Raw genomic sequence first — 20,423 nt, 5'->3', positions numbered from 1 at the left:
TTGCTGCGAGCCACCACTGGGCTACTGTTTTCAGATAACATGATGCTGTAATCACTGCTTTCTCCTTGTTTTTGCCTCAGGATTCTGGATTATTGGATGTATAATCTTATATTTTATTCAAGCTTCACTGATAATAACATACCCTGCTAAAAATTGTTTTCATATTGTTACCCCGCTGAATGCTGGAATGTTGATGTATGACTAAGTGTAAGACACAGAGACCCTCTTGTGTACCTCCTCAGTTCATTATCAGCAATGAAACCACTGGTAAACTCCAGTGTACATGAACCATAAAAGTACCACTGCCATGTTTGACAGGTCCTGTAGGTGCAATCGTTTGGATCATGAGCAGTTCCATTTAAAAAAAAAAAAAAAAAAAAAATCCATAATTTCCATCAAGCTGCTTTTTGCTTTGATCCATTCATAAAAATAATTCATTTTAGTTAAATTTGTAGATACTATTGTTCTTGTCACAAAAGTAAAGTAAAGTAAAGTAAAAAAAAAAAAAGAAGTAGTTTTTCTGCCTTTAAGGCAGTCAGGATATAACCCTTAATAGACATGGACAAATATTGTGTTAAATAGTGTTATTACATGGTGTGTAACATAGCGATTTAACTGACAGTCTTTGTGTTAATATTTTATGTGTATATTCATTTTTGTGCAATATATCTAAAATTAGAAACATCCTGTCTTGCAGTGATGCCAAAACCTAGTTCATTCATTCATTACTTCTAGGCTGGACAATTGCAATTCATTAGTATCAGTTTTTTTCTGAAAGTTCCCTAGAAATCATCCTGTTAATCAAAAATACTATAACGAGTACTAACATGGGGAAGAAGGAGAGATCATATTTCTTCAACACTGACTTCTCTTCATTGGCTCCCTGTTAAACCCAGAATTGAATTTAACATTTTTTGCCTCCTTTATAATCCAGGCCCATCATATCTTAAATACCTAGTAATATCATAGCCTAATAGAGTACCGGGGAATGGAGGCAGAGGCTTCAGCCTTCAGGGCCTGCTTCTATGGAACCAGCTCTCAGTTTGGATAAGAGAGACAGACACCCTCTCCACTTTTAAGATTAGGATTAAAACGTTCATTTTTCATAAAGCTTATAGTTAAGAATGAAGCATCCCTGAAGCATCCCTTAGTTATATAGGTTCAAACTCACGCAGGATTTTATGTGACGCCCTGAGCACTTCTCTGCATGCTGCTTTTGTCTGTGTTTATATACCACTGCAGCATGTCATTAATTTTTTTATACTCTCTTCCTTACTCTGTCTTTTGTCCTGTCGCCTTGTGCTCTTTTTTCCTTTTTCTCTTCTCTTTCTTCTTTTCATTTTCCCCTCAGCCCCCAGCTGTTCACAGCAGACAGCTAACCATGACCCATGAGCCTGGAATTTCTTTCCTGATAAAAGGAAGTTTTTCCTTCCCACTGTCTCAAAGTGCTTGCTCATAGGGGATTGTTTGATTGTCGGTAATTTCCCAGAATGCTGCAAGGATCGTTGCTATAGTTGAACTGGTTATTGCGGTAAATACACATTATTATAATTTAAATGAGGTAAAAGTGCAAAATATAGTTGGACTACTTCACTGTGTGTGAGATACTGTGATAAATAAGTAATAAGAGCTGTACATTTATGTCAGTTTTCAGGTAAATATAAACCATGAGTATTTACATTCCCTATCATATACAGCGCCCGCATTGTTTCCCCCCGCAATGCAGGAACTCAATATTTCACAACTAACTTTTTTTTTTTTTTTTTTTCTGGAAAAACTGTCACTTTTCTTATTGTATATGCTGGTAAAGGTACATTCAAAGATTTGCCCTCTGGAGGGCGCTCCAGATCTGTATTTAAACCTTGCTGCTTCAACATTTGTGTGTTTAACTGCAGTGATGGATCTGAATGGTCCTCAGCAGTGCTTTATAGCCACATTCATATAGCTCTGCATCTATTCTGTGTTTCACTTTTTATCTCGCTACATAAATAATGATAATATTGCATCCACAAAAGTCCAATATAGTAGGCAACAGGCCTGCATACAGCACATGCATAGAAAATATGCACGACACAGGTTTGTAAACATGCCTAAAGTCTTCTACTTCTGTCCTTACCTCATTTTTAAAAAACGTTTTAACCCCCCAAAATGACACTTTTCCATTGTGCTGCAAATGAATCTGAAATAAAACAATGATAGATTCAATATCAGTTCATCTTCAGTTGGCAATCCTATCATTGCCATAATGCTGTTAACCAACCATACATGATCATGAAATTACACTGTTAATTATTTGGTGTGCACACTGCTGACCACCAGATGGCGCTTCAACCGCAAATGTAAACAACCCACACTAAAGGTGAAAGCATATGTGCAGTAGGTTCCCACAGAAGACATACTAGTACTAGCGCATTCGGCAAAAAAAAAAGCAAAACTGAGTTCATCCTGTTTTGTTTTGTTTTTTTGTTACTTAAAAAAAACCAATCTTCTACCTATTATATTTTGAGGTAACCTAAAATCTATATATTTATTTATGTAGCTTTTTTAATTTTAAGTTTTAGATGGGGTAGCCTACTAAAAGGTCAGAAATAACATGCCTTATATTACCAGTACTACTGAGGTCAAGGAACTGACCTCCCAGCCCATTGTTCCTTCATTGGTGCTAGTTTCAGTCATTATGCAAATATACTGTTTATAAGACTGGGGAAAGCTGCAGTCAGCTGAGACCGAAGAAGTCACTTGGATAAGTGATGAAACGTTTCTCCCACTGAATACGCTCCATATGTCCAGATGAACAGAATCAACTTTTGGGGAGTACTGCTTTTGTTACACAACAGCCCCCCTCAGTCACTATGCACCCACACATACACATTCATAGAGAGAGCACAATAGCGCTGCTAATATGCACATGCTTAGGTGGAGCTAAAGGAGCTGAAGGAATCCACAGAGCTGCTTCTTCAGACCGGTGGGTGGAGACGTCTGCTGACTAGAATGCAACATTACACATCAAGGGTTGTGAATTTTCTGCTTTGCTTTAATATCTAGCCTACCCACAGTGGTTGCAATTTGAATAACATAATCAAACCAAAGACACGCAGTTTGAGGGGATAGGTTAATTGGATAATCCAAATTGTCACTAGGTGTGAATGTGAGCGTGAATGGTTGTCTGTCCCTGTGTGTTGGCCCTGCGACAGACTGGCGACCTGTCCAGGGTGTACCCTGCCTCTCGCCCTATGACAGCTGGGATAAGCTCCAGCGCCCCCCGCGACCCTGGAAAGGATAAGCGGAAGTGAATGGATGGATGGATAATCAAACACAAGTTTTACTACTGACAGTAATTAAGGCTCATCCCTGCAGTCAAAAATAGGTCAACCCAGGTGTCATGTCAACATGACTGCTGTGAAAGATATATAATTCAATATCGCTACAAGCTGTGGTCTTAAGAAAACACAGATGAATCACCGTCTCGCTAATACACTTTGACCATAAAATTAAATTAGTAACTTAATAAAGTGACGAATAAATGTAGGAATAAGACTTCTGTTCTTTTTCAACACTGATAATTAAATTAAAATAGGATGGATGAATGAAAGACAATCATTATTTCTATTGGAAAATAGGCAAGCAATAGTAAGAACGTTGTTTTGTTTTAAATTATATCACTGCACCCATGATAGTCTGGATTGCATTTATTAATTGTACTTTGTAGCACAGCTTGGATGGACGTGTAATGTATGAGATATGGAAATATTTCCAGTGTTTTGAAGATTTATTTTAAATGGCTAGATTCAGTAGCAACAAGTAGTGATATTTATGCATGAGAGAGGAGAGGAACTGAGAAGAGAGCATTAGGAAGTAATCTGTGATGCACGTGAGAGTCTGGGCCACTCTGGAAGGTGAGATTAGACACGGCAGTAACCTCAGTCTTCACGAGAGAGCAGGGTCTGGGAGAAAGTGTTCATTTATTCCACGCTAGGACAGTTTAACAGGTAGTGCTACATAATTTATTATTCAGATGTCTCCCCACCCACCACCACTACCACGACTGTGCTATATAAAGGTCAAGTGCTGTATAGAGGATTATTTTACATAAAACTCATTAAATTGTATTTATTTTCTCCAAGAATAGCAGCCTTGATCTCTCAGTCTTATGCCTCTGTAACCTCAGGATACTTACTGTTCACCCAGCTAAAAAAATGTATGAAAATGTTGAATTTTTTTTTCTGCTAGGCATTTTAGTCACATCTTACGTGGATTTTCCATCATTTTAATATGATTATTATTACAATATAAGCATCACATTGTTTGAGTTTTATGGCACCTGATATCCTTTAGAGTGTTTGCTTTACATTAGTTTTAAGCTAGTGGAGTCTATTTCCATTTGCATGAATAAAAAAGATTTCTTTATTATGTGATAAAATCCCTGAGCTATTTTATGCAGAATCCTGGACATCATCAGTCATAATCTCCTTTCATCTGCTTTACAGAGCAAAAAACAACAACACTATATATGATGTAGGCTACATAATGTCTCCTGGGTGAAAAGTGTGTGAAGTTATAATACTTTTAGATACTTATTGTGATAACTCAGATATCTTGAAGTGCCTACACAATGCCGTTATTGTAGTGTGTAATTTTTTTGTAATGCCGCTTTATGTGGTACACAATGTTCCAGATCAGTCAGTAATGTGTTTTCTTGAACTACTGAGACATTAGCAACAGTTCGTGTTGCTTCCTGTTACAGTTTCAACTCGCATAGCCTCCACATGAGTGTGTTAAGTACTTGTAGCTGTAAAGCAGAGAGCTAATCCCAATTAACTGTTGTTTACATGTGACTTTAGGCACACGTCAGGCACCCTATTGATCTAAGCTTTTTTGGACTTCTCACCTACCTTGGGCTTTTACATAAATCTCATTTAGTGCTCAGCTCTCACATCCTTATCATACCAGCTGCCCTAGAATAAACAAATTGTTGCTTTGACCTTCCAATCACATTAAAACAATTAAAACAAGTTTCTATCTATCTATCTATCTATCTATCTATCTATCTATCTATCTATCTATCTATCTATGAAATTGACAATAAACATATAAAAAAGAAAATAATTCAGTGACTTTGCACCTTAATGTAGGTTGCCATACAGCAAAAATAGCATGCTAACTAGCATGCTAACTAGATACTATGTGTAGCTAATACATAATGATGTCAGACTCAAAAGAGGCTGACAGACAAAGTCACAATAAACATTTATTGCATGTGCAAAAGTCTTTTTTTGTACACTTGCAGATGTATCTATTGACCTGTAATATCAATAATAATACCAATAGTCTTTATATGATTTGGTTAAAGCTAAAAGTGTATTTAATTACACTTTGCTAAATATTACAGGCAATGGAGTTATATATAGTTTATATATAACACAATAATACAATATGCTATGCAAACCTTTAGTCTCTGCCCTCAGAAACCCTGATGTTTCAGACCAGTGGAGCTTGTGTTCGACTGTGGTAATCACTTTTGAAGACTTTGTGAATTGAAGGAGACAGGTGTCACCTCTAACATCCACCCTGTCTCACAGACAACCTACTCAACATCTCTGAATTACGTACAAGGTGTGAATCCAATTTGTAGGGATTGAGGATTAGAAAGGGACAAACCCCTCCGGTTTAACAGCTTGGTGACAATTTTTGGAAGCTAAGCGGATAAACACAAGCTCCTTGGTCTGGAAATCCCACTAGAGGAATTGGCATACTTATGAAAACTGGGTGACAGATGGTTTCCTGTTTATCTATCCAGAGCATCCTCATAACTTTTAATATTGTTTCATGTAGTATCAACAGTTAAAGAAACGTGATTTGCTTGGGTGAGGATTATTATTGTGTTACTTGAAATTTAGTCCTAAGCTAAATAAGCGGCTGTATGTGCAGGTTCATACCATTAAGTGTTATAGCAGAGAGATGTAAGACATAGCAAATACTGTTAATATGAGTTCTCATTCAATTAAATTATAAATAACTTTTCTAGCACTGCAAGTATTGCTCCTTTATTTTAAAACCCAAAATGTGTAATATGCACATTCCTGTGTGTTTCCAAATCAATAACTATTGAACTGTCATAACAAAAAAATGTCTGCACTACAGTATATAGTGAGAAATAATAAACTGTGCTGTTTGAGTGACTGCATCCTTTCAGTCAATGTATTTTTAAAATCGATATTGCAAAAATACCTTTAAAAAATACCTTTTTAAATAATGATCCTTTACGAGCAGTAATAACAACACAGATAATGGAATAATTTAAGTTTTCCAGCACTAGCAGTTTTGCCCATTGATTAGTCAGGATGACAGATGTTAATATATAGTTTTTTTTAGGACCTAACATCATTTTACAAAAACAAATTTATTTAAGGAAAATTAGACCCCCAAATGTAACCAGTATTTCAAAATTAACCCAAGTCTCCTGGTGAGTATGTCACTAAAACTAAAATATTTCATGTAAACTTGGCCTATTGATGCAAATCAAAGTTTTTATGAAACCCAACATTGTAAGCAAGTAAGTAAAGTTTATTTATAGGTTGCGTTTCACAAAGAAAGCACTGCACAACATTAAAAACACAATATCAAAAGTCAACCATGTTAACACAGAGTAAAAAGAATTAAAATTTAATAACAAAAGAATGTCAGCAGAATGCCTTATTAAACAAAAAAGCTTTCAACTGTGTGTTTTTGGTTTTTAAACACCACAGAGTTGGGTAATCGGTAAACTGGATAAAGTGTATCTGATATGGTATGGTTAACAAATAAAAGACAGCAGCACTGCATGATGATTATTTATTTTAAGGGTCTAGTTAAAAAATGTAATAAATTACCTTTGCTCCTTTGTTGGATTTAAATAAAGAACTTACAATATATGTCACAGGATATACTAACACCAGCTGTATCACACATACCTCAATCACATTTGCATAAACTTTTTGAGTGGAGGCTCCTAAGCTTTGGAACAAATGACCTTTTTACATTAGAGCTGGTCAGTCTCTCAATCATTTTAAAATATTTTTAAAAACCTATTTATTCTCATCTGCTTTCAGAGTTGCTTCCTTTTTATGCAATCACAGTTTTTTTGCTTGTTTTATTAGATTTTTAGTTTATTGCTAATTTAGTCACTGCTTGTATAACTCGCCAGCACTTTGGACAACAGAGGTTATTTAAAAAGGTGCTATATAAATAAACTTTGACTTGACTTTTCTACATTTTGAAAATGTATAATGCATTTCATTGTCTTATGTGTCTGTCTGCCTTGTTATATTTTTATGCATTTTTGCAACAACTACAAAAGGAAAATAATAGGCAATGACTTTTATAGCTGAGATTTTATCACCTTTAAATCAGATTGTTGCTGCCACTGTAACTGAATTTAAATGATTCCAATGTTAAATAAACTTAATTTTTCATACAGAAAGTTCAAGATTAACTCCAATGTCTGTGCACCTGCACATTTCTACTTATTGATAAATATGAACTGTACAGTGATTTTATTCACAAATATGCCACTAGCTGTAACTAACACAATGAATACAAAGGTCCTAAGGTGAAAATAATAGATATAAGGGGAAACAAAATGCTTAAATCAGTATTAGGGATTCGTCTTCAATATTTAATGAGGTAATGGACTTTTGACACACTAATGAACTAATGAAGTAAGCTTACTTTTCTCATCAAAGACTGGACCCTCTTGTAAAGGGATTACCTCAGGTGCTCCCAAACTTTGTTCATTACACTGACTCCAGCCTGTAATCTAGTTAATTCAATTGGTATTAAGGTTCACATAGTGCAAAGGAGTCAAAAGTTACTGTCTAGTTCCTATGAGCAGAATGATCCAGCAACAGCAGGAAGGGATGGGATCTTTAATGCTTGTTTAACTCAGGAAAACCTGTTTAAATCTGAAATGAATACTGAGTTTAAAGAGATCCAGTGTCTGGTCATTTTCTTCACTGTGCTCTTTCCATTGAATGGCTGTGGTTGTAAATGGATTACTTGCAAATACTGTTACTGTAATTGATGAACATAATGGATGAATCTTATCTGGTTATTTAAATTGGTATTAAGATGCTGAGTGAGGCCACCAAAAAGGATTCCCAAAATTCTTTAACTTATTAAACAGCACCTGACACCCATTACAATAAAGCTCTCCCGGGAAGCGGGAAGGTACTGACTATGCAGGCTGGTCGGGCCAGATAAGGATATAAGGTACAGGGAAAGAGAAAACGGCTATTAAAAAGCATCAACTATGGCTCAGGAAATGCCCAAATTTAGCAGCATTAAAGCCAGCCCTAAGTTGAACTGCAGCGTTTTGGATCACCCAGTTAATTTTCAGAGAGTTACCTGGACATAGTGGCTGTAAATAATGAACAAAATGCAAGCAATAAGTTAGGAAAGTTTAATGACAGATGAAAGTTTATGAAAGTAGAAGAAAATCTGCAGTCCTTCACTTTCGATTTAAGTTAACTTTGTTGTCAATTCTGTAATATGTGCATACACAGGGTAGAAATATAGTTTCTCCCTGGACCCACTGTGTGCAAATATAAACATATTTTATCTTAAAAATAAAATAAAAATAAGATAAAATACAGAGCTACATAAATATGAGAAACAGATATTAAAATAAATATGAAGTATCAAAGTTTTAACAAAAATTACACAAGATATATCAAAGCCAATAGACGATTACTGCTATGTATAAAAATATGAGGTGTACAAGGTGTCTTAAAGACAGATGTATTTATAAAATTTGTTGTACAGCAATTCAAATCCCCTTGTGAAAATAATGTCAGTGCTCTGCACAGCACTATGGAGGTCAAAAAAAGGAAAACAGAAAATAAATAAATAAATAAATAAATAAACATTTAGACTACCTTTATGGTTAGATGTTGCTTTGCCCTAAGACAAGCATGTACAGTGCAGTATATGGTGAATACCATGAGTTAACTTGGAAACTATGAGGAACTCCAGAATAGACTTTTGTGCATGGAAAGATCATTAATAATATGGGTTTTTATGTCTGAGACAGGTTGGGTTGTGCTGTAAGTGAGATGTTGATGATTTAGAAGAAGAAATTGTTTAAGTTACCTCAGAGAGTTTATAGGAGTAAAAGCAGTGAGTGGTCATGGAAAGGATGTGATACTTTTTGGCTAATTTTTACTATGTTACTACGAGGTCAGTTTTTCTTTGTCCAACGGAGCAGTCCAGTCAGGGTGAGATGAAAAAGACTTGAGTAAAAAAAAAACCCCCAAAAACAAAAAACCATATTGAAAAATGGTGGTATGCTTATTACAGACAGGGCCATATTTCTAACTCTCTATGTGTGCATTTTATAGTTTCAGGAGTACAAATATAATAATATTAACCAGCCAGCATATAAAGCTGCCTTTTTTTTTTAACCTTGTCCAACTTTCTGTCTGTCTGTCTAATTGTGTGAATGTCATCACTGCTTCAGTGTAGTGTACAGATTACTTGTGGCCTCAGACTGGTAGTCCACTCTTAGTCCATAGGTGCTACACAGAGCTTTGCAGACTCATGTGATATAATTTGGGGCACTGACTGTTGGTTCTTTGACTTATCCCCTGCTATCATGACATACAAAGAGCTTCTATGTAGTGGCACAAAACTGAGGGTTATAAACAATTCAAACTGTCCACTGCAGCCTTTGTCTGTGGTTCTTATGGATGCCTTTTTTTTTTTTTTATCTTTGATATATTTTCAGTATTTTTCTTGTTCATTGTGAACTCTTTTCTGTTTTTTTTTCTTTCCAGCAATGAGCTTTTGGCTTTGTGCTGAACTGCATGTAAGTGCATCTCCAAATATTCTGCCTTACTGGAAAGCCAACAGTCCGTCCTTAAATTGCCCAGAACTACAAAACAGAAAAACAGGTTCATAATTTGACTTAAAACCGAAGTAGTTTTGAATAATTTGGAAAAGTTTTAATTGTTATTGCTATTTAGTAAAAAAGCAAAAACAAAACAACAACAACCCACAGTTGATAAGTATTACCTGGGATTGTTGCCATTGTTTGGTAAGTAAAAGAACATCTTCAAGCAAGGTCCTACTGCTGCCTTTGCAGGAACTGGTTTACCAGTACTAGGCATAACTTATAAGCATTCATAATGAGGTAATTGGCTCCTGACTTGTCTAATTAATTAAGAGCATGATCCTTATTATCCAGCAGAGCAGTCACTACATCTGACAAATGGATTAACAGTCTTAGTTTTCCAGGCCTCCAGTATTTCCAAACTATGCATTGAAGAGTGTAACATCAAGTGTGTCTATGACAACTTTGCTACAAGTTTGTAGTAATTCAGCCTTAGTAATATGCTGACATGGACTGGTTTAACCATCTGGAGGCCAACTTCAGGAGCTAATGTCAAATCCCATCCAAGCAAAGAAGACAAAAATCAGAATGTGGGCTACAATATGTTGTTGTTAAGCAGTATTTATAACAATTCATAGTTGCCACATGATGTCACATCATTTTGGAAACACCCAGATGGCTGAAGACACAGGCTGCCTGCTGGTTAATTTTACCAGGGTTGAGCTGGAAAATAATGGATAGTTATTTTTCCGGCTCAATAACTATCCATTTTATTAACGGATGCCCATCCCCCTTCCTTTTAAAAAACAGTTTTTCTTTCCTACTGTCAAAGCTCTTGCTCAGAGGGGAACATATGATTGGTGGGGTTTTCTCTGCTTTCTTTCTATTATTGTAGGGTTTTTACCTTAAAGCACCTTGAGGCAACTGTTATGATTTTGAGCTATATAAATAAAACTGAATTGAATTGAATTGCACCATCATGCTGCCAAATGTGTCACTAGGGCATGTGAAAAGGCCCTTTCCACTGTGACATTGGAAGTGCTTTTCCTTCCAGTGACAGAAAAAGGTGTTTTGCTGATGGGTTTAATGTGCTGTCACCAAACGTTTGACTATGGCACATAGGCAGACACATATTCCTGAAGAATGCATCCACTTTTTCTTGGATGCTTGAAATATTCAAATTTGATTTTCTGTCCAGGTAGGCCTGCTTGTGCTCTGGGATGGTGGAAAGGATACCATGGCCAGATAATGAAATCACATGGTGTTGCTGACAGGGAAAGGGAATTAGCAGCTACTTAGTACTTGTTTAAGAGAAACTGCTGTGTGGTTGTCTCGCTGAGAATATTGGTGGCTTAAGTTTGAACTGCATTCTTTTCCTTTTTCCAACAAGGTTTTTGCTTTATTTAAATAAATAAATTTAAATTAAGCAGAAAAATCAGTTTTGGGGTTTTTGTGCACTGACATTGAATAATCTGACCTATGCTATGATCATCTTCACCAAATGGTAAACAATGGATTTCATTGATTGCTGGTCACTGGATGAGTCTGTAGAAAGACCTTCACATTAGCTGTGCACCAATTTAAAAAAGCGACAAAGTAAATGATTATATTCCTGCAAGTCAGTTGTAGTTGGACTATGTTCCAATGACCCCTGTGATTTAGCAAGCAGGAATGGGGCAAAAAAACCTAGATACTAGACATTTTTTTGGTTCATATCAGTTCCAGCATTCATCAAACAATCTGACATTACTAGAATAGAATAGAATTCAACTTTATTGCACACGTCACAAGTACAAGGCAACAAAATGCAGTTTGCATCTATCCAGACGGTGCTTTAGCAATAATATAGATATATTACAGGATATAGATCTATTATAGATATGATACAATGTACACGGTATGAAGGTGTGTTATGAATATGCTATAACTATAATTATGTACAGGCTATAACTGAAGTGAATGTACAAGCTATGTACAGGCTATGAACAGGTTATACTTATGGTTATAAATATGAAAAGCTATAGCATATTATAGATATACACTTGCGAGTATTAATAAACAGTTGTAAAACTATAATTAATGTATTGTACAGTACGATTGTCTATACAGTATTTACAGTACTGCAGTCGAGGTCAGTGAGCTATATGGATAAATTATACAGTAGTTATATAAAGTGCCAGTGGTTGTAAATGGTGGTTCAGTCCATGTTATTATTGTGTGTATGAGGGTACAGTTGGCCATACTACCCATGAGTAATGAGTTAACATTTATAGTTTGCATGGGTAATAAGTTACTGCAAACTTTGACACATTATCGTTAATTCATCCATTCTTTCTTTCAAAAATAAATTTAATTTGAATGAAAAAAAAAACTATCATTGTTAATATCAAAATCCAGGAAAAACAGCACTTGTTATTTTAAGTACAGTTTTGCATAGTTTTCTTTGGCATTAGGCAGGGTATGTATATCCAGCCTGAAGAACTTGCCACAGCTCTTTTGTGGATTTAGGCCGTCTCAGTGTCTTTGGTCTCTTTACATAATCCCATACTGAATCCATGATGTTTACCACAAAGCTCTGTAAGTGAGGGCCAGACCATCTGTTACAGGACTCCTTGTTCTTCTTATGGCTTTTTTTTAGTGCCCATTGCTGCATGTTTGGAGATAGATTTGTCATCCTGCTGAAGAATGAATTGCAGGAACTGGAAACCAGTCAGAAGATGTCTCCCTGAGCTTAACGTGTGAAAGAAAGGAACCCAAACATCAACATCTAAAGTAAAAGTTTAGCACACTGCAGAACCAGATGAAGCATGAATGCAGGTCCCTGAATAGACTCTACTAAAGATGTTGCAGTTCATGAGCTTTGTCTTAACAAAGTGTGCTTTGTTAAAAGCACAGGAGAAAGAGAAATGGTCTTTCCAAATTATGGGAAAAACCTTAATTGTCTTGCTATATGCACAATAGAGCAAATGCAATTTAATTGAAACATTATTGCAATCAGCGTGAGGTTAAGGTTATGGAAACATTGTGGATGACTTTAATGAAAAAAATGACTATACATTTTTTAACCCACTATAAAGTGTAATAAGAAGAAAGGGTAGTCTAGCAATTAAGCAGATCTGTTAAAAACACATACCTGTAAGCATATATTCCCCATTGATTTCAATCCCCCATTGAGTTTTTTGTTCAGTTTTTTTTAGAGTAGGTGTCAGCATAGATTAAGTTTCTGATTACATCACACAGTACACACAACATGTGACTCACAATCAGAGATTTACCAGACTTATCATACCCCAAACTATAAAATTACACACATTAAAATCTTTTGTTTTTTCACTAACTCTTTATAATATGGCCCATGACTAAGCGCAGTATTGCCCTTAATTAAATGGAATTTAATAATGCATTTAATTTGAAATTATGTTTTACAGGAAACAAGGAAATAATTATATCACACTATAAATTTAAGTAGTCTGTAAGTAATTTTAAGTAATGCATAAGTCATATTAGATAGTAAATGAGTCATTTTTGTATTGTATAACTATAAATTCTCATTTTGGTGAACTGATCGTATTATGAAGTTATAACTGGCTCCATCATTATAAGGTCACATAGAACTGCAAAATCTGATGGTATATATTTTTGGTTGTAAGTTGGTTAAGGGAGAACAGTGATCGCTTTTATGTTGCTGAAATAAAAAAACAAACAAACTGAATAATAGAACATGAACTTTGTACATGAACATAATGAATATTAAATAAAGACCCAAAAAGTGCACTGTGTGGAGGATGGGAAAAATATAGTTTTTCTTTAAATTTACCATGAAATTGCACACTAGTTAAATTACTTATGCAGTACTTTGCTTACAGAATAATTATTTATTTGTTTCCTGTGAAAATCCAACTTTTTACTCCCTTAGTCTAATGTGCCCACATTTGTAGCTAACTATTTTACATTGTAATTTCAAATAAAATACATTGAAATTACATGTTATTACAAACGAATGACACCCTTGGTTGCAGGCCAGATTATAAAGTGTTACAGTTTCTTTCTGCTTTAAACTACAAAATAAGTTTAATTGGTTTTCATGTTTGTAAATTATTATTATTATTATTATTTTTGTAAGAGAGGATGAATGTAATAATTTAGAGTCCTGTGTTGTGAATGGGAATGTGTCCCGTGAAAAGAAAGAAAGAAGAATGCACAAGCCATCTATTTAAAACATTTACAGTATGTTGGCATTGTTGGCCTTTTACAGCATGTCCTTTTTTCTTCTTCTGGTCTTTTTGTATTTTCTTTTTGTACAAAAAAAGTTTAAAAATTACTTTGTATTTGCTTTCTGATGACCAGTGAGTGCATTATGAAAGAAGGTGGAAAAGGAAGCAACTAGACTAGGGCAGACTAATGGGACTAATCAACATGGCACTGTGACGTGTGGGCGTACCCATTCTATTTCCAATTTCAGGACACAGGCACAAGTTCAGCATTGGTAAATCACTGAGGTTTGTGGGTCACTGTATCAAAACACCGCCTGATATAGTGTTTCAAAAAGTGCTGATGACTTGAAAAGGAGTTGTGAAAAACATATTTTATAAATAAACTGCAAATATCACCTGCCAAGGTTTGCAACACTCTTGTGTGTGGACCAGGTTGAGTCTGCCCACTAAGAAATTGTGTGGAAAAACTTTGTGGACACGAACTTGGAAATTTTATATAAATGTCACTTACTGCTAAACTCCCACATTGGAGTTGCACTCCAATTTCTTTCTTTCTTTCTTTCTTTCTTTCTTTCTTTCTTTCTTTCTTTCTTTCTTTCTTTCTTTCTTTCTTTCTTTCTTTCTTTCTTTCTTTCTTTCCATCATTTATTTAAAATATATAAACTCCTGAAGTCTGAAGCTTGGCCTATGCTAAAGTTGTGACAGAAATTTGAGATCGCCAAGAAATTCTGTCTTGTTTATGAAAGCAATGGTCTACGAGTAAAACGCTCCCAGTTTAAATGGGAGAATAACAGGTAAAAGCCTACTCTCAATGACCTAGTGACCATCATTTGGTAACAGTCATGGTTTTAATTACTAAATGCTTCCTAAGAAAATGTGGAGAAAAAAAAGGATCACCAAGTAACAAGTGATTATACTCAGAGATTATGGGCTGAATTCTCAGATCCTCTTAGCTCATCTTCATCATCCCCTGGGGGCTATATAACTGTGGCTGCTCAGTGGTGTTTAAGAAGTTAGAAAGCAGACTCTACTGCATTAACAGTACTCCAAGGAGCTTAGCAGAGATGGCTTGGGATGGAGGACTTGAGCCTAATGGCACAGAGGGCAAAAACTTCTACATCCCCTTGAACAACAAGACAGGACTCGTGAGGAATCCTTTTGAATATCCGCAGTATTATTTGGCAGATCCATGGTTCTTCAAATTGCTTGCTTTCTATATGTTTTTCCTCGTCATTACTGGATTCCCCATCAACTTTCTGACACTGCTGGTCACCGCTCAAAACAAGAAGCTCCGACAACCTCTCAACTTTATCCTGGTTAATTTGGCAGTGGCTGGACTGATCATGGTCATGTTTGGATTCACAGTCACCATTTATTCTTGTCTCAATGGCTATTTCTCCTTGGGTCCTTTGAGCTGTGCTATTGAAGGATTCATGGCTACAGTTGGAGGTAAAGTTTTGTAATTTCATGCAGATTTAAGAAACTGTAAGAATCAGCTCAGCGCTTATTTAAAAGGTGATTTAAAGGTTCTCATCATACATCCCGCTCTCTTTCCTCTCAACAGGTCAGGTATCTCTTTGGTCTCTTGTAGTTCTCGCTGTTGAGAGATACATTGTGGTCTGTAAACCCATGGGAAGTTTCAAGTTTACAGCTACTCATGCAGGAGTGGGATGTGCTTTTACCTGGATCATGGCTATGTCCTGTGCTGCCCCCCCATTGCTTGGCTGGTCAAGGTACTGAGATATTTACTCAAATGTGATTACAGTATTCTGTCCACATCTGGAAAGGCAGTCAAGGAGAATTGAAGTGTCTTTTATTTTAGTCGTTTCAGTCTAATTCTGAGAAATGTAGTTGTTCCAGATAAGATGATAATATTAAATGCCCAAAGCTTGAATTATAAAAAGCTGAAAAGCATAAATTATCATTAATTCATAAGACATCAGTTTACACGTACCCCAGCTTTTGTTAATTATTTCTGTCCTCTGTTTGTGCAAAGGAAGTGCTGGAAAATAGAATAGAATAGAATAGAATAGAATAGAATAGAATAGAATAGAATAGAATAGAATAGAATAGAATGGAATAGAATAGAATAGAATGGAATAGAATGGAATAACCCTTTATTGTCATTGTACATGTGCAACCAAATCGTGGTTGTACACGAACTGTGCTAGAATAAAGACAGCAGGAATAAAAATGATAAATATATAGAATCTAGAGCAATACGTACAAAAATAAAATACTTGAAAAAATAAGAGGACAACTTGCATAAATGGTAATATGCTAACAAAACAAAACCATAAACAAACACACAAACAAACAACAATAACGATAAAAAAGAAGTAACAAAGGAGCAAAAGAAATAACAAAGAGAAGTAATAAAGGAAAACAAACTTAGACTGCAACAGGCTCAACTTAAAGCAGCACAATGAACTCAAAAATCGGAAGACAAGAACTAGACACTTCATGTAATACATGGATGGATGAGTGAAAGCATAGCAACCAGCAACTGCAGCACATCTGTGGGAACATCTGCAGTGTCTGAATGAACTTTCCAAACTAGTTTTTATTTCCATCGTAGAAAGATTCACACATGTGTGCTTGACTACAAAATGAGTCAAAAAAGTTAAAAGAAATTACATAAAAAATATAGTTACTCGCTGCTTTTGTTTGAGGAGACATTGTTTTTCAGTAACAGCTGGAAGAGCTAAGGCTATCTACAGCGTTTGATTGATAGTCAACCCTCCACAGGCGGTTCCCATTTTAGCTGTGTTATTTACAACACTCGAGGTACATCCTGTCTCAGCTTTGATGTAATACTAACAAAATTATATTAAGATACTGTTTCAAACCATATACATGATAATGTTCCATAGCCCAGTTTGTTCAGCTTTTTTTAGTTTAAATCAGTTGATTGCTTGCTACTTTCTCTGAATGTACCTGAAAAACATGTATTGCGTACATATAATGTGAACCTCTGATTGAAGCATTGCTGTAACATTTCCAGAGAATATGTATATTTGGGATTTAAACTGCTTCTGATGAAGATTTGCTGAGTGAAACATTTCTTCCTCCTGTTCTACTTTTTGAGAAGTTCTGTGGATGACACAGAGGATTTACGAGCAGCCTTGGCACCGGTTTAATAAACATTTAGCCTTTGCAAATCTCATGGAGGCTGGCATCTCTCCCTTTGAGGTGATATCATTCACTTCAACTGGTGGACGCTACAAACCTTTTTTGGACCTGATACTCCATATTCATCTAACATTTTTTGTGTTTACAGGTACATTCCTGAGGGAATTCAGGTTTCCTGTGGACCTGACTACTACACTCTGGCCCCAGGATACAACAACGAATCTTATGTCATGTACATGTTCACCTGCCACTTCTGTGTCCCTGTCTTCACCATCTTCTTTACCTATGGAAATTTAGTCTTTACAGTGAAGGCCGTAAGTGATGTTTATTTCAATTAAATGTTGTGCTTCTATATTCAGATGTTTTGGGGGGTTTTTGGGTTGTTGTTCAGAATATTAAGGCAATGTTAGAGATTATCTCCAACAAAACAAACATCCCTACCTACTGACATTTTGGTCACATATTTGAAGTGATGAAAATACTGATCAGCTTTCAGGACCATGTCGTCACAAAGTTTTAGCATCAACACTGAAATAAGCACAGACATCTAATGATTTCCCTACAGGCTGCATCCCAACAGCAGGACTCAGCTTCTACCCAAAAAGCTGAAAAGGAAGTGACACGCATGTGCATCCTGATGGTTTTGGGCTTCCTCTTCGCCTGGACCCCATATGCTTCCTTTGCTGCATGGATCTTCTTCAACAAGGGAGCTGCATTCACAGCCACAGCCATGGCTATCCCTGCTTTCTTCTCAAAGAGCTCAGCATTGTTCAACCCCATCATCTACATCCTGATGAACAAACAGGTCAGTTTATTATTATGATCCTGCAACTCAGCAGTTATAGGTCCTCATAGCTGCATGCAGTTATATTGTAATGTCTTATAAACCATGTTTTAATAGTTTTAATGGCAAATATTTATTAGATTCAAGCTCATTTATTGGATTCTTTGCTTTGGGATGATCACAAAGTCATGTTTCCTTCATTCTTTTCTTTTTCTTCATTTCATCCCCATTATAGTTTCGTAACTGCATGCTTTCAACAGTTGGAATGGGTGGTATGGTTGAAGATGAGACCTCAGTATCAACCAGCAAGACAGAAGTCTCCTCTGTTTCTTAAAAATAATACCTACATATCTCCAGCCATACTCCTTCCTGACTTTTCCCTCATTCTGAATGACTGTCTTGACATGGACATGAGAAAATGGATACAAGCTAATTTTCATCATTCGTTATTATTGTATGTGAAAACTTGACTCTAAATTTATTTTTGAAATGTTTGGATGGTGGTGGGATAAAAATCCCCTTTGTATATTTGTGACATAAAGAGGTTTTCGAATATGTTAGCCTCTGTCATGATATTCTGTAAATATTTTATAAACAAAAAGCCTAGGAATAATATATTAAATGCATGGATGAAAAGATTTATTACTTGGTTGTTGTCTTCATTTGAACAGTTCCACAATTCATCTGTAGATTTTATTTGAAACCACTGAGAGATGCAGATGTAGATTAGATGTAGATTAGATGTTGTTTATATCTTGTAAAATGTTTATAAAAAGTACAGGAACAATTTGTTTCTGTAGGTTCTCAAGGTCATGACAGTCACTAGACAAGTGCCTAAAATGAAGGTAGCTGGATTTCTTTTTGGTTCCTGTTGACAGTTCTATTCTCATCCAAGAGCCTTCTGAAGTGTAAAAAACAAAAAAACAGATAAAAAATCACAGCTATTTAGCTCCTGCTGGAGTTGTCCACTTGGAGATGGTCCTCAGACTTACTTACCCACCCTATAATCATGTAAGTGATTAGTATCATTCTAAGATTTGAGAGAATAAAGGAGACCATCTACGTCCAGCCATTATTGAACAGAGGTGTTAGCCTGTAACAGCTATCAGCCATTCAGTCTTGAGAACCCTTCCCAGTTGATTCAATGCCCATTCACACCATTTCCCATCTATATCCTCCTCTTCTGTCTTCTGCCAACAGCAGAGGGGGCAGTCATTGTTAACCTGGGCTTCGACCTGCCCTTTATGATGCAATCCTCCTTATTTATCTAGACCTTGGAACAACACTAAGAATACACTAGTTAATGGCCCTGATGGCTGGGTCAGAAAGAATCACTTAAAGCAATGCTAAATAAACAATAAGATTGTAGGAAAACAGGCATTGTTTGTTTATGTATTTGTATGAATACATTTTTTTATGAAAGCCACTAGGATTAACTGAAGAAGTGCGTGCAACATCAGAGCTGCAGGTTTCTGGTAGTGAAGTAAATGACAAGTATGATTTAGGTAATGATCAATATGAAAAAAGATGAATTATTTATTAAAATGTTTGAGCCGGGTGCGTGAAGAAAATTAAAGGACCCTAGATTCAAATATGATACATAACCCAGACTGTTAAGTTACAGGATGTGGCAGTTTGAAGAAATATCTGCAGCAGAATGATTACAGGAACCAGTCATGGAGGAATCGATAGCTGATGCATCATTCATAAGAACTCCTGTATGAGATATATGATGGATAATGAATAATTGCTGGAACTTACTGGAAAATAATGCATCACTAAATCATTTGGTGCCAATTCGCTGAGAATTACCTCAAAATAAATCATTAATCAAGTTTGTGTATCTCTGATCCCACATCCCACTTGTTGCGGTTTATTCCACATTAGTTATGCTCTTTGTGCACTTTAGTGTAGAGAGTAACATTCCTCACCATCAACCCCTTAACACTTAGTGTATCCTATTTGATACATAGAGTTTTTTGTGAATATTTGAGAATTCTACATAAATTTCACAAACATTTTAAAGCAATTAAAAAATGCCAGCAAATATATATAGCAAATATGATATAAATTAAAAGTCATATACAGACATTAAAATTTAATTATTTTTTTAAACAAATTTGTCAGATGGTTCAAGAAACACTGCACTTTCAAAAAATCTGAATTTTTTTTTCATGCTTCAGGTTTTAAAGGGTGAACTACTTAATGTGTCGCATTAAGTAAAGTGAGGCCCTTAACTTCCTCATTACCCTCACAGTTATTGAATAAAATATAAATAAGACAAAAATATTTAATAAATTAAAATGACCACAGGATTCTCAACAAGCATTTTAATCACTGTATTCAAGTTACAGACAGATTAATATTTTTATTTATGTACAGCACTGAAGCCAACACATCTAATAAACAGATTTTGCAACTGTTTCAT

The 20,423-nt window shown here is 35.6% G+C and overlaps 1 protein-coding gene across 1 annotated transcript; it reads left to right on the top strand.

Moving 5' to 3' along the window:
- The first annotated feature begins 15,105 nt into the window (after window positions 1-15,105).
- On the top strand, window positions 15,106-18,458 carry LOC116334273 (green-sensitive opsin). Its single transcript, XM_031757655.2, has 5 exons — window positions 15,106-15,528; window positions 15,644-15,812; window positions 17,360-17,525; window positions 17,777-18,016; window positions 18,231-18,458. The coding sequence occupies exons 1-5, from the start codon at window positions 15,144-15,146 to the stop codon at window positions 18,327-18,329; spliced, it is 1,059 nt and encodes a 352-aa protein (XP_031613515.1). The 5' UTR covers window positions 15,106-15,143; the 3' UTR covers window positions 18,330-18,458.
- Window positions 18,459-20,423: the final 1,965 nt, after the last annotated feature.

Source organism: Oreochromis aureus, linkage group 5 (assembly GCF_013358895.1).
Source record: "Oreochromis aureus strain Israel breed Guangdong linkage group 5, ZZ_aureus, whole genome shotgun sequence".
Lineage (NCBI taxonomy): Eukaryota > Metazoa > Chordata > Actinopteri > Cichliformes > Cichlidae > Oreochromis > Oreochromis aureus.
The sequence above is the reverse complement of the archived record's forward strand: the minus strand, read 5'-3'. Positions and strand labels throughout refer to the sequence as shown.

What these genes read in the sequence shown, in the direction of transcription:
- LOC116334273 (XM_031757655.2), top strand. Translation starts at nt 15,144, where the DNA reads ATGGCTTGGGATGGAGGACTTGAGCCTAATGGCACAGAGGGCAAAAAC. An exon ending in CCATTGCTTGGCTGGTCAAG is followed by an intron (nt 15,813 to 17,359) that starts GTACTGAGATAT and finishes TTGTGTTTACAG; the next exon opens with GTACATTCCTGAGGGAATTC. An exon ending in ACATCCTGATGAACAAACAG is followed by an intron (nt 18,017 to 18,230) that starts GTCAGTTTATTA and finishes TCCCCATTATAG; the next exon opens with TTTCGTAACTGCATGCTTTC.